Below are 14,919 nucleotides of genomic sequence, written 5' to 3'. Positions count from 1 at the left end.
GTTATGACATTTAGTTACAATTATTAGCATGTACTGACAGGTATGTCCTTCTTGACAATAAAAGCCTTACCTCGTAAGAGACAGTGTGGCCTATGAATATGTTTTTCATATCCATTAGGTTACACTTGGTCTGCACTACAGGTCCTAAACCCTCACCTCTGGCTGTCAGAGGTATGCAAGATTTTTGGCCTGAAATTAAAGCATAACAAGCATTGGCAAGAACGTTCAGCACACATGAAACAAAGGTCGTCAGAGGAAAACAAAGAAGACAAGCTGTATAAAGGTCACATTCATTCATTCATCTTCCGTACCGCTTATCCTCACTAGGGTCGCGGGCGTGCTGGAGCCCATTCCAGCTGACTCTGAGTGAGAGGCGAGTTACACCCTGAACTGGTTGCAATTAAGTCAAATTAGAAATTGCACCCTTATATGTAGCTACTGTCAGGGGTGGAGCCAGGGGATGGGCTGGGGTGGCCGTGAACTCGGAAACTTTGATGGCCACCCCCATCTTGTGTGTTTTTGTGGCAAATTTTCTTGTAAAGTAAAATTTAGCATATCCATGTGGAAGAAAAATTTATTCATATCTCCCATATTTGCTGTACATTGCAAGTTAAATCAGTAGCTCAATAAAGACTAGTTATTATTTAATTGTTATGATTGTTTTAACCCAATAGGTTTGTCATGATTTCCACCCAAAAACTTACCCGTGATGTCACAATATATGGTTTCTTGGTATAGTTTGGCTTCATCCGGCTTGAAAACAACAGTGAAACGTGCTGTGGTATTCGGCCATATTTCTCCCAACTGTGTCATATTCAGAAAACGGGAAATAGGCATTAGTTAATAGTTCATGCAAAACGAGAGGACAAAGTGAGATCCAATTCTTCACATGAAGATTGAAGATACTAAAAAAATAGGGCCTGGAGTTGTAGGGCAGGCTATCTGAGGTTTCTTTGCATGTAAGCCCAAATATGACCATCTTGACATTAAGAAGTCTGATTTGCGAACAGCTAAATCTATTTGGATGCAAACATTTGCCATCTGCATTTATGCTATTACGGTTAATTTCCAGATTATTTAAAAAGTGTTATAATTTTTCAATTCAATTATTATCTTTATAGCAGTCTCATATTTTCAAACAATGGTATAGCAGTAACAAAAATCAGGGCCAGCCCGTGGCAGAAAGTTTATGCGGTTGCAGAACCGCTAGGGGGGCCACATGTCCACACCCAAGACATACCGTTACTCGTGTAAATGCCGTAGTATGTTATTTATTGAGCTTAATTCAAAAGCCATTCGATTGTGTGTCTCTTTTAGGCTGTCAAGATCTTATGATGTGAAAGTGGTTATTTCACATGGTTATATGACCCTCAAAGCAAATGATCCTCAGTGGCAGTGCAGGGAATCAGAGGGCTATTCCAGCAAGCAGGTTATGTGAAAACTTGGAGGAGGTTGACCCTGAGATGTGGGAAAGTCTGAACTATCAGTTTCAAAGAAGAGAAGAGAAGAAGAGAAATTCTGACTCGGTCCCAGCAGTAACAGACTCTGCAAACTTAACCTGCTCACTTGCACTTGTATGCTAAATCCTGATTTTCTACTGGCTCCCGCCTAAAGCAAGCTTGTCCGTTTCTCCGCGATCCCATCTACATTGATGCACAACTAAATCTCAAATGATATGTTGGCATTCCCAAACTAATTTCTGATAGCAGAGGAGCCTATTGCTTGTAGTCAAACTCAGTCATAATAAATCTTCATCCTCCAGCCATCTCTATAATCACACGACTTGCGTTGACATTGGTGCAAATTTTGTGTGTAGCAATATATATATAATTTTTTTGCTAATGAGAGTTTTGTGTCGATGCAGAGCATACTGCATAAAAGCAACAATGTGACCCCCAGTGGAAAAAGTGAATCACCCTCAGAGTTAAACGGCTGTTAACTGTAATGTGTAATATAAATAATTCCACAAAATGTCAAGTGATTGAACTCATATTTTATGTTTTATAAAATTATTATCAGTGCTAGGGAGTAAGGAATTTCATGTAACTAGATTTCATAATTTAGTAATGTATAATCCAGTACATTAATTGAAAAACATGTTAAATAAAAGTAGCTTTTAGAAATTTCCAGGATTACAATTTTAGTTATATGTCAAAAATAGCTGGAAAAGCTCGGATTCCTTTTCATATCACTTCCTCCTTCACTTATTTGCATTGACTTATCTGGATTGTCAGACGAAGCGATGTTGTCTAAATTGTGCATATTTTTCATTAGGTCAACATGGCATGATATGGTGGTTTTCCACATGCTGTACACATATAATGCAACAAACACATTCTGTATTATGTATTTACATTTCAGTGTGTTTTGCAGTCAAGTTTATTATTTGTGTAAAGAGCACATGTGGATAATTCCAAAATCAAGACATATGGTTTTAATCCACTTTTTAGAGGAAATATTCAAGAGTCGGTGCATTCATTTAAAATTAAGAAAAGTAATCAAAATGTATCCATCCATCCATTTTCTGAGCCGCATCTCCTCACTAGGGTCGCGGGCGTGCTGGAGCCTATCCCAGCTATCATCGGGCAGGAGGCGGGGTACATCCTGAACTGGTTGCCAGCCAATCGCAGGGCACATACAAACAAACAGCCAGTCGCACTCACACCTACAGGCAATTTAGAGTCTCCAATTAATGCATGTTTTTGGGATGTGGGAGGAAACCGGAGTGCCCGGAGAAAACCCACGCAGGCACGGGGAGAACATGCAAACTCCACACAGGCGGGGCCGGGGATTGAATCCAGGTCCTCAGAACTGTGAGGCTGACGCTCTAACCAGTCGGCCACCGTGCCGCCTAATCAAAATGTAATCAAATGTAATTAGTTACATTACTTTGAGAAAGTAATGATTTAATAAAGGGTTACTTGTAACTGTAACCAACTACATTTCCAAAGTAATCATCCCAACACTGATTATGACAGACATGCTGCGGCAGCTCAGAGTGAGACTAGTCCAAATAAGGGGTTTTCAAAGTACAGGGGACCTGCTGCATTATTTAATCTGGCCCGCTAAGCATTGACATTATCAAGACTCACAAATATCTGTTAAATTAATTTTAGCCCATTTTCCTAAAATGGGTTAATTAAAACAATAATTCATTTTATTTATTGTTTTTATTTTCTCATTAAATAGGTGGTTGATTGGTTGAATATTAATAAAATTACACATTTAACAATGTTTTGTTTATTTTTATACAAAAAGTTTTATTTTTAATTTTATTCTAAATAATTAAATGAGAGTGATTTTCTTATAAAAATAAACATTTGTATTCATTTTGATTTAGTTTTTATTTATGCATCGATCCATTTTCTGTACCGCTCATCCTCAGATTTATAATTAAATAATTGGTTACTAATTGATTTATTGTAAATAAAAATAATAATTTTATCAAACAACAAAATATTATTTTATTAGAATAAACTCTTATTGATACACATTAACCATTTCTTTTTACCTCATCTCCAAATGTCATATTTCCCATCTGTCCATTTAGTACCGCTTATCCTCAGATTTATAATTAAATAATTGGTTAGTAATTGATTTATTGTAAATGTATTTATAACTTTATCAAACAACAAAATATTATTTCATTAGAATAAACGCTTATTGATACACATTAACCATTTCTTTTTACCTCATCGACAAATATCATCTGTCCCATCTGTCCATTTAAAACTATTTATTCCACTGTAGTCATTAAGCACAAATAGTTTACATGCTCACCTCAATTAGATATCATTTTGGTCTCTGAATGTGATGTGAATAGGACACGTATTTCTAAATTTGGGGCCACATAAGAGTATAAAATCTCATTCATGGCCACCAAAATCGAAGGGCCAGCCCTGACAAAAAATAGTGAGAGGATGCAGAAGAGGAAGTCACACACACCGCTGGTTCTACTGTTATGCTTCCTTTTGCGAGAGAGAGTAGGCCAGTTCGATGATTGGCTGTGGGGTCAGACTGGCAGGGAATAAGCAATTGTGAATCCACATGCTGCCGCTGCTGCTGCTCTAGTGCAGCGCAATCCCTGGAGAGGAGAAAGGGAAGGGAAAGACAATGCAACATGTACAAAGAGAGAGAGAAAGTAACAAGTACTGTAAGCTATGAGTAAAAATACTGTGAAAGTATGCTTTCTGGATCTAGACACTTTTTTTTGTTAGTGTGTGCTTTGTTCAGTAAATATCTTTTTGGGAAGTGCAGGAAAGTTAGAACCACTGTATAATGTCATTCTTTTGTAAAGTATACTCACTGGTTCTCTTCCAGTTGGGTTGACCATGTTGTCCAGCAATACTTAAGAGTAGTATCACTACTATTAGTGAGGGACACCGTGTGTGTGTTTGACAAGGAGATGTAGGTCTTTTCCAAATCAAGGTTTTCGGGAATTAAATTGAGCTTCAGCTCCTCACAGGAACCATGCAGGCTGATGTACACATCTTCACCTGAACAAAGGAAATGAACACCTGAGTAAATAAATGTAAGTTGATCTTCAGAGAAAGTAAACTAAGCCTAGAATTTCCACATCATGAAAATTGCTTATACCGTACTATATTTGATTTCTTTCTTTTATTTCTACTTCTAGTGACACAAATCCTGAAACAACCACCAAAAACAAAACCTAACTTAAATTAAACATTACATAAGGCATTTTTGGCATGGTCTGACTCTTGCCACCGTAGGGTCAAAAGTTAAATAACCTCACCAATACTCAAATGAGAATACGATTTTTAAGGCACGTTGCAGTCCAAAATTACGTAAAGAGATTAATATGATTTATAGCCACCTCCGAAGGTATTGGAACAGCAAGATCAGTTCCTTTGTTTTTGTTGTATATTAAATACATTTGGGTTTTAGATCAAAAGATGAATATGAGACAAAAGTTAAGAATTCCAGCTTTTATTTCATAGTATTTACATCTAGATGTGTTAAACAATTCAGGACAGAGCACTTTTTGTTTGAAGCCACCCACTTTTCAAGTGAGCAAAAGTACTGGAACATGTGACTGATGGGTGTTTCGAGTTGCTCAGTTGTTGCCTTTTAGATTGATTGCTTAAAAATTAAATAGTGCTTGTTTTGGGGTTTCACCTGGGAAAACTGCATTTGCTGTTAAGCAAACATTAAGACCAGAGAGCTGTCTATGGTAGAAATGCAAACCATTTTGAAGCTGAGTGAAGAGGGAAAATCGATCCGAGCTTCTGTACAAACATTGAGCATTGCCAATACAACAATTTGTAATGTACTTAAATAGAAAGAAACTACTGGTATACTGAGCAACAGACATCGAACAGGTTGGCCAAGCGTATCAACAACAGTTGATGACAGAAACATTGTGAGAGCTGTGAAGAAACACCCAAAGACAACAGTCATTGACATCATTGCCAACCTCCACAGGGCAGGGGTGAAGGTATCACCATCCACCTTTCAAAAAAAGACTTCGAGAGAAAAAATATAAAGGCCATACCACAAGATGCAAACCACCCATTAGCAAAAATAATCGGAAGGCCAGATTGGATTTTGCCAAGAAGTACAGAGATGAGCCACAAAAGTTTTGGAACAAAGTTTTATGGACTGATGAGACCAAGATTATTCTCTACTATAGTGATGAAAAGGCCACTGTAGGGAGAAAAAAGGATCTGCTTATGATCCAAAACACAGAAGCTCATCTGTGAAGCATGGTGGAGGTAATGTCATGGCTTGGGCTTGGATGGCTGCATCTGGAACGGGCTCACTTGTCTTTATTGATGATGTAACTCTTGATGGTAGCAGCAGAATGAATTCTGAAGTCTACAAAACCATTTTGTCTGGAAATTTACAGAACAATTAATCTAACTAATCTGGAGATGCTTCATCATGCAACAAGACAATGACCTAAAACAGACTGCCAACACAACAAAGGACTTCATCAGGAGGAAAAAGTGGAAGGTCTTAGAGTGGCCAAGTCAACCACCTTAACCCAATAGAGCATGCACTTTACCTCCTGAAGAGGAGACTGAAGGGAGAAACAAACAAGAACTGAAAGAGGCTGGAGTAAAGGCCTGGAAAAGCATTTCAAATGAAGAATGCAACAGTCTGTTGAAGTCAGTGGGTCGCAGGCTTCATGCAGTTATTGCGAGTAAGGGTTATCCCACCAAATATTAAATGTTATTCACTTTAAGTTAATTTAATAATGTCTGTTCCAATACATTTGCTCACTTGAAAAGTGGGTGGCTTCAAACAAAAGGTGCTCCGTCCTGAGTTGTTTAACACATCTAGATGTAAAAACCATTTAAAAAAAACAGGAATTCTGAACGTTTTTTTTATACCCATCTTTTGATCTGAAACCTGTGAATATTCTGATTCCTCCAAATCATTCGATTTTCAGGGCATTGTATCGATCGCAACTGGACTGTTCTGTTTGTCTTAGAAGACGTTTACATTTTACCAGTATCATAGTATAGCAACAGATCCTGACGGTGGTCTCCTGCAGTCATCGGATTGAAAGCCACGGTGACTTGCATGCTTTCGCCAACATCAAGAGTTCCAGAGGAGGGAGTTACTGAAAAAGGACTGAAAAAGATATAACGCAAGGTCACAGAGTGACTAGTTTTTGTACCTGACAATGTGTTTGCCTTTGAACTTATCCAAAGTGTGCATGGAAAGAAAGTTAATCACACTTCAAAATTAGAGCAACTCTCTGCGATTTCAAATACGAGTAAAACAATTACAGGTAAACTGTCAGAGCACTGCAATTGGTGCAGTTTTGGTTGGTGCTTCAATAATAGGTTATTGTCTTATCTACTAATTAGCTGCAGCAATATAGAACTGTAGCTAACTGCAGCGAAGTGCTCAGCATTATCCTAAATAACAAAATGTGAAAAAAGTTAAAAGGAATTTAAATATAAATCCATCCATCCATCCATCCATTTTCTTTACCGCTGATCCTCACTAGGGTCGCGGGCTGCTGGAGCTTATCCCAGCTATCTTTAGGAGGGAGGCGGGGTACACCCTGAACCGGTTGCCAGCCAATCGCAGGGCACATAGAAACAAACAACCATTCGCACTCACCTTCACACCTACGGGCAATTTAGAGTCTTCAATCAACGAATTTAAATATTCATTCAATCATTCATCTTCCGTTCCGCTTATCCTCACTAGGGTCATGGGCGTGCTGGAGCCTATCCCAGCTTTCTCCGGGCGAGAGGCGGGGTACACCATGAACTGGTCGCCAGCCAATTGCAGGAATTTAAATATCTTAAAATTAATTATTCATCCATTCATCCAGTTCTTCCACTTATCCGAGGTCATGTCTCGGGGGAAGCACAGACTTCCCTCTCCCCAGCGACTTCGTCCAAATCTTCTGATGGGATCCCAAGGCCTACGATGCAGTCACTGCTGTCATAAAGCCTCCTCCCAGTGGAACATGCTCAGAACACCTCACCAGGGAGGCGTCCATGAGGCATCCTAACCAGATGCCTGAGCCAACTCATCTGGCTCCTCTTGATAAAGAGGATCAACAGCTCTACTCTGAGCCCCTCCCGATGAGCAAGCTGCTCCCCCTATCTCTAAGGGAGAGCCCAGACACACTGTAATAGAAACCATTTCGGTCACTTGTATTCATGTTCTTGTTCTTTTACAACCCACAGCTCTTGACAACAGGTGAGGGTGGGTATGTAGATCGATCTGGAAATCAAGACCTTCGTCTTTCGGCTCAGCTCCTTCTTCACCATGACAAACTGATACAGAGTCCGCATCACTGCAGACACTGCACCGATCCGCCTGTTTATCTCTCACTCCATTCTTCCCGCACTCGTAAACAAGACGCCAATTTACTTAAACTCCTCCACTTGGGGTGGTCTCTCGTCCCCAATCTGGAGATGGCACTCCTACCTTGTCCATCTGAGTACCATGGTCTCAGATATTGAGGCGCGGCTTCTCATTCCAATTGCTTCACATGTAGCTGTTGACCGGTCCAGTGAGAGTTGACGATAGCAGATTGATGAAGCCCACAGAACCACATCATCTGCAAAAAGCAGATATGCAATAATGGGGCCACCAAACCGGACCCCCCTCAAAGCCTTGGGCATATAAATTCTGTCCATAAAGCTTATGAACAGAATCGGTGACAATGGGTCTCCAGGCCTTACTGGAAATGAATCTAACTTACTGCCAGCAATGCGGACCAAACTCTGACACCGGTCGTACAGGGACCGAAATGTTGTGTCTGATAACCCATACTCCCGAACGTACCATCGAGGACCCTGCTGAAGGTGTAAGAGCTCGTCCACTGTTACATGACCAGGATGAAAACCACACTGCTCTTCCTAAATCTGAGATTCGACTTCACAACGGATACCCCTCTCCAGAACCCCTGGATAGACTTTATGAGGAAGGCTAACTCCAGACAGCTATCATCCACCTCTGGAGCCCAGTCACCATGGAGCTTTTTAATCACCTCAATGACCTCAACCCCAGAAATAGGAGAACCCACCTCAGAGTCCTCAGACTCTGCTTCCTCATAGCAAGGCAGAATGGTGGAATCAGAATCAGAAACAGAATTGAGGTTTTCTAAATATTCTCCCCAACGACTTACAACATCCCTGGTCGAGGTCAGCTGCACCCATCCCCACTATACACAGTGTTGATGATGAACTGTTTCCCCCGCCTGAGATGCCATGTAGTGGACGAGAATTTCCTCAAAGCCATCAGGAAGTCCTTCTCTATAGCCTCACTGAACAGCTCCCATGCCCGGGTTTTTGCCTTAGTGACCACCAGAGCTGCATTCTGCTGAGCCTGCCGGTACTATCACCTGCCTCCGGAGTCCCACAGGCCAAAAGGATGCGATAGGACTCCTTCAGCTTGACGGCATCCCTCACCACTAGTGTAAACCAATGGGTCCAGGGATTGCCACCATGACAGGCACAGACCACCTTACAGCCAAAGCTCCGGTCGGCCGCCTCAACAATGGAGGCATGGAACATGGTCTGCTCACACTCAATCTGCCCCAACTCTTCCAGGACATGCTTGTAGTTCTGCCAGAGGTGGGAATTGAAACTCCTTCTGACAGGAGACTCTGCCAAACGTTCCCAGGAGACCATCATAATATCTTCGAGTCTGCCAGGTCGCACCGGCAACTTCCCTCACCAGAACCAACACACCACCAGGAGATGAGTTAACAGTTCAAACTCTCTCTTTACCCGACTGTCTAAGACATGTGGCTGCAACTGCAAAGTCGATCTAACTGTGGCCTAGGATGTCCTGATGCAAAGTGTACGTATGGACATTCTTATCTATGAACATGATGTTTGTTATGGACAATCGGTCACAAGCATAGAAGTCCAATAACCGAACACGTTTAGTTTCTGATTGGAGGGGCCGTACCTCCCAATCGCGCCCTTCCAGATCTCACTATCATTGCCAATGTGAGCTTTTAAGTCCCCTAGCAGAACGAGGCATTCCCCAGCGGGAGCACTCTCCAGAATCCTATCTGATGACTAAAAAAAGGATGGCTACGCTGACCTTCTTTTTGATGCATAGGTGCAAACAACAGTCAGAACCTATTCCCCCACCCGGAGGTGGAGGAAGACTACTCTCTCATCTACTTGGGTGAACCCCAATGCCCACATCTACTTGGCGCCCATCTTCAGCTGCCACCCAGCTTTCTAAGCACCCAACCCCCTCGGCCCCACCACAGGTGGTGAGCCCACTGGAAGCAGGACCTATGTTACCTCTTGTGGATGCTGAACTTCACAACCAAGCCGCTGAGTTACACTTCTGAATTAGTATTGGGGATCCGTGCATTAACGAGTGCTGCGGACAGATTACAGAATACCTCAAACATGTACTGTACTTGGTTATGTCATTGGCTGAGCAAGCTCTCCAGAGACATTACTACTACTACTATTACTACTACTACTACTATTACTTGTGTACAAGCAATTAAAAATACATTTTCCATAAAATGCCCCATTTGAATAAATGCATTGCACTATGGATCACAGAGGATAATCATCCCTTAAAATCTATGAGAAGGTAATGCAAAACATATTGCATCATGAACTTTCAGGCAGAGGAGATCCACATCCATATTATTTACACTATAAATCAATGTGTTGGGTTTACAGGTATAAATATGAATTTTTTAAATATATGTTTCCATATAGTTAGCATTAATTCACAACTTGATTTTAATATCAGTAGTCACCTCTGTGTCAGTAACTTGAAGATGGCTACACGATCTCCGACGTTGCGTACAAGCTGAGTTCTTTGTGTGGAGCCTTTCACAAGACAGTCAGGTAAATGCAACTCATCATGGAAGTTCAAACTGGCTCTTGGGCCAATGGCATGGATTGGCACCTCAAACTGCTCCCGCTCCGTCACAAAAAACAGAGCATGGTGGTAGTCCTGTAAAGAAAAGTGGGAAAAAACAGGTATTTGAACTGAAAACTGGTTAATAGATTAGGTTATGAGAACAAAAATATATATATATAAATAATCCATTATTAGTGCTTACCCTGTACACATTCTAAACAATGGAAAAACAGGTATTTGAACTGAAAATTGGGGATTAGATTAGGTTATAAGAACAACAACAGCAACAAATATTCATTATTACTGTTTAACCTGTGCATTCTAAAACAATGTGTGCTTTCCTTCCCAAGTTTGCACTGGTCAGGTCAGCACAGCTTTGAGGATGACATCGAGACAAATACCACATTTGAAACATATAGAAACAATCAATCAGAAAGTATTTTTGTGAAAGTGAAGGTACCTTGTTCTCCTGTGGAGTAAAGCAGACTGTGAAGCCCACTGACAGTCCTGCTGCCACTTTACTCTTTGCCTCCTTTGGACCTTCAACTTGGAAATAAGCTGAGTCCTGGTGCTCCAGTCTCACATGGCGTGATATCTTGACAGGAAACAAGCACCAAATTGCCAAAAGCATTATAAAAAGTCCCAAATCAACAGAGCATCAACAACACAGTTGGAAACACTCAAGTATGTTTTATACATTGTTATTTCATGCCATGTTTATACAGGACCAATACATCTCCAAGCACACTATACTCCAAAACATACACAAAAAAAACATACATGTGCTGCTTTGGTCCATATCCCGGTTAGCACATGTTGTCAATTCAATTGTTCATTTAAGTCCACACCTTATCATTGTTGAACAGCTGCAGTGGTAACTTGTAAGACTGTGCAGGAGTGAAGTTCTTGAAGACTAACTTGGGGGGGTGGGGCTGAAAAAGTGATGTATCTACATCCACCAAGGACATCTGCAAACATACAAGTGAAAACAGATTTGTATTTTTAATGTGTGCATACTGATGCACTGAGCCATTTCTTTCTTTCTTTAGATTCAACTTTAGAGCTTCAAAACTAATTACCCAAGACATTCAACAGTACAAATAATACAATCATTCTGTACTCCCTCCATCCATCCATTTTCTCTACCGCTTGTCCTCATTATGGTCGAATGTGAGCCGGAGCCTGTCCCATTTGAGTGTGGGCCAGAGGCAGGGTACATGCTGGACTAGTCAGTGGCCAATCGCAGCGTATATGCTGTACTCTCATTACCCTAGTCACGCATGGTCTGCATTTCTTCCTTCAAGTCAACTAAGATATCTTTTGAGACATCAGAAGTGCTCCCTGAGTTCTGGTCATTATTCGCTTGTCATCATACTGTATATTGCTCCAAACGAATAACTCTCAAATGAATGTTTACATAATTGTTAAGTGTAAAAAGGTCTGCAAGTGCTGATCACAATCAACTGTGAAAGCATACAGTATACTTTTTCATTCCACCCCATCCGTTGAATGGCAAACCCTATTCATTGTTCAGATTCCAAAATTCAGAGCACTCACATTTCTTGCTCAACAGACAGTTGATGATGTGTGCATTAGTGACATATCATGAAACATGAGAAAAATTCATTGATAGTTTCTAGGTCAGCAACCTCAAACATCTTGTGTTCCATCCATCCATTTTCTGAGCCGCTTCTCCTCACTAGGGTCGCGGACGTGCTGGAGCCTATCCCAGCTATCATCGGGCAGGAGGCGGGGTACACCCTGAACTGGTTGCCAGCCAATCGCAGATCTTGTGTTGGAAAACAATTCTAAATAAAGTAGCTGAGATCCAAGGTCGGCTTATGGTCATTGTCACCTTTTTACTTGTCCCAGTACTGGCACAATCATATCAAATCTATTGATTTAATCAGGGGACTAGTGTAGTCTCAAAAAGACATTATATGCTTTATCATTTACGATGCAGTCACTGCTGTCATTGGTACACATAGGTTGACACTGTGCTCTCGATCTGAAAAATAAAAATAAAAATAAAAAAAGACTTGTTTTCAATGCCTATAAAAAAAAGAGTATACACCTTGTTTTTCATTTGGTTAAGTATATGAACAAGCCATAATGTTCGGGATGGTTCATTATTACCTTTTGGTGGGTTGTCTTGTCAAGTAGTTCTAGGATTCGAGGGGGATGCATCTTGTTGCCCTCTATCAGGCCCAGTTTACTAGACTGCAACATATTTTGTGTGTAAACATAAGGCGTCACCTGTAACTGAAGAACAGTATACAGTTTGTTTGTTTGTTTGTTTTAGCTCAGTAAAAAAAACTAACTTTTGATGCAGGTCTATAAACAGCACATGAGCTGGTAGCTAATTGTCTCGCAAACTACTTTAGTAAGGGGAACACATAATGTTGACATGTCAACAATTTTAGGTACTTACAAATATGTATCCATCGTCTACAAGTTACTTTTTTCGATTCACAGGAGTTGTCCGATTACTCTAACGCAGTATAATGTGGGCTAAATAAAGGACGTCCCTGTCCCAGCCAAACAATACATTCACTAATAGAACAACAAATTATACATCTTTTGAGATGAAGAAATAAAAGAATAATTAGGACAAGAAACAAGTCTCACCCGGCTCTAAAATTCTGACTTGGGGATCAGAAGTTCGTCGGTTGTGTGCTGTTACCGTGGCGACTCAGTCGCGACACCTCTCAGTAACACGTGCTCCGATTGGCCAGCATATGCTCAAGCACCACTGGGCACTGGGTGGGGGCGAGGGGGGGCGATCACTGATACACAAGCGAAACATGACTTCATAAATCCTGACTTCTAGCGAAAGTTACTGACCTGAAGGTCATTTTGAAGACGTCATGAAACCAGGCACGGACCAAAGAAGCCCTGTGATCTGTTTGAAAGGTACTGCTCATAAAGCGGTCACCAAATGATGTCATATAGCGACATAAGAAATAGTAAGTTTAAAAAAAAACAATAAAAAAAACTTCTCAGCGCCGCGCAAAGTATTCATTACGAAAGCACTGTCAGGTTCAAAAACCGTCGTAATAAAGAACACAAACCATATGATTTGATGTGCTGGGCATGTAGTTGCTGGTAGACATTAAAAGAAATACACAATGGGAGTCATCTCGGGCAATTGATGGAAGAATACCGATACCAGTTCAAGACTCCCAAAACTAAGCGGAAATGCTCATAAATGAACTTTGACCACCACGCTTTCGTAGCAATATGGGAGGTTGAGAACATTAAAATGAGAAGTACTATATCAACTGTTTTTATGGCCTCTCTGAGGTTCACTTGACTTTCTGACTGTTGGCCAGACCAACAATTTGACATAATAGGGACTAATATATCCTACGCACACAGTTAAATGTAAATTTACATGCTAAGAAGACTGAAAATGTAACAAGAAATATTATTTGCAATACTGGCTTGTACTATTGCAAACCATACAACATATATGTTGCACACACACTCCTGCAGACTTTAAATTGCAATATAAGTGTGTAATCCTGTGTTATGGCAAATATAAAATCAGACTGAACCTCATTAGGCCTTCCATGTTACCTCAGTTGTATTATTAAAATGGGATTTGCATTTGTTTTTTTTTATCCATGTTTCACATCATCTTTTAAATCCAGAGAGGGCCATTGTGCGTGCTTGATGGGTCTGTGCCATTTTATGGATTTGGAAAGCTGACTGCCAACAAGACAATTTTGTGTTACTCAAAACCATATTTTAGATACATACGGGGCAGATGAGTCAAGTAAGTCTTAAACTCCAGCATCGAAAATTAACTGTGTAAGCAAGATAAAGGAAACGAGAGGGAAGAGAAACAATGTCAATAAAATGCTTGCTCAATTGAACAAAATATATAATCTATACAGAGGTGGCACGGTGATGACTGGTTAGCACGTCTGCCTCACAGTTCTGAGGACGTGGGTTCAAATCCGGCCTCGCCTGTGTGGAGTTTGCATGTTCTCCCCGTGCCTGCGTGGCTTTTCTCTAGGTACTCTGGTTTCCTCCCACATCCCAGAAACATGCACGGCAGGTTAAGTGATGACTCTAAATTGCCCGTAGGTGTGAATGGTTGTTTGTTTATATGTGCCCTGCGACTGGCTGGCGACCGATCCACAATGATATCTGAAATAACTCGAAACTGATGAGGCTGGAGTTAGCCTAAATGCCACAGAGATTTTGACAGAATGTCCTTTGACGAGATTTTTGGTAAGTCACAACAGCTTTTTGTTTGTTTACAGATGTAAAAACGAAGCATACAAAGAAAAACCTTTGAAATTGGTCGAGGCTTGGTTATACTCTGCCATCCTGCGTGGGGACTATGAATCTGTACAGGGTTAGGTGCAATAAAATGTCAAGACTATCAAGGGATTCTGGAACAAAATGTGTGCTGCCCAGCTCCAGAAAGGTTGGTCTCAGCTGCAGGTCATGGGTCCTCCGACAAGATAGTGACCCAAAACATACCATGATAAGTGCAGTTTTCTAGGATTTAGGCCTACTTCCTCATCCAATTCGCATGTCACTATCAATCTAATACTTATCTTATCC

At 40.8% G+C, this 14,919-nt stretch overlaps 1 protein-coding gene across 1 annotated transcript in view; it reads right to left on the bottom strand.

Moving 5' to 3' along the window:
* The window catches only part of hydin (HYDIN axonemal central pair apparatus protein), a 131,753-nt gene extending 119,162 nt beyond the window's left edge, over positions 1–12,591 (bottom strand). Inside the window, exons 1-9 of the mRNA XM_061773925.1 lie at positions 12,478–12,591; positions 11,190–11,309; positions 10,802–10,936; positions 10,235–10,434; positions 6,476–6,600; positions 4,307–4,496; positions 3,946–4,084; positions 705–804; positions 71–189 (exon numbers count right to left, since the gene is read on the bottom strand). Coding sequence (XP_061629909.1) covers positions 71–189; positions 705–804; positions 3,946–4,084; positions 4,307–4,496; positions 6,476–6,600; positions 10,235–10,434; positions 10,802–10,936; positions 11,190–11,309; positions 12,478–12,570 — 1,221 coding nt within the window. The 5' untranslated portion in view covers positions 12,571–12,591. The remainder of the gene's footprint in view (positions 1–70; positions 190–704; positions 805–3,945; positions 4,085–4,306; positions 4,497–6,475; positions 6,601–10,234; positions 10,435–10,801; positions 10,937–11,189; positions 11,310–12,477) is intronic.
* Between the last annotated feature and the right edge of the window lie 2,328 nt (positions 12,592–14,919).

This window comes from Phyllopteryx taeniolatus, chromosome 5 (genome assembly GCF_024500385.1).
Source record: "Phyllopteryx taeniolatus isolate TA_2022b chromosome 5, UOR_Ptae_1.2, whole genome shotgun sequence".
In the NCBI taxonomy this organism is placed as follows: Eukaryota; Metazoa; Chordata; class Actinopteri; order Syngnathiformes; family Syngnathidae; genus Phyllopteryx; species Phyllopteryx taeniolatus.
Note: the sequence above shows the minus strand (reverse complement) of the source record. Positions and strands in the feature narration are given on the sequence as shown.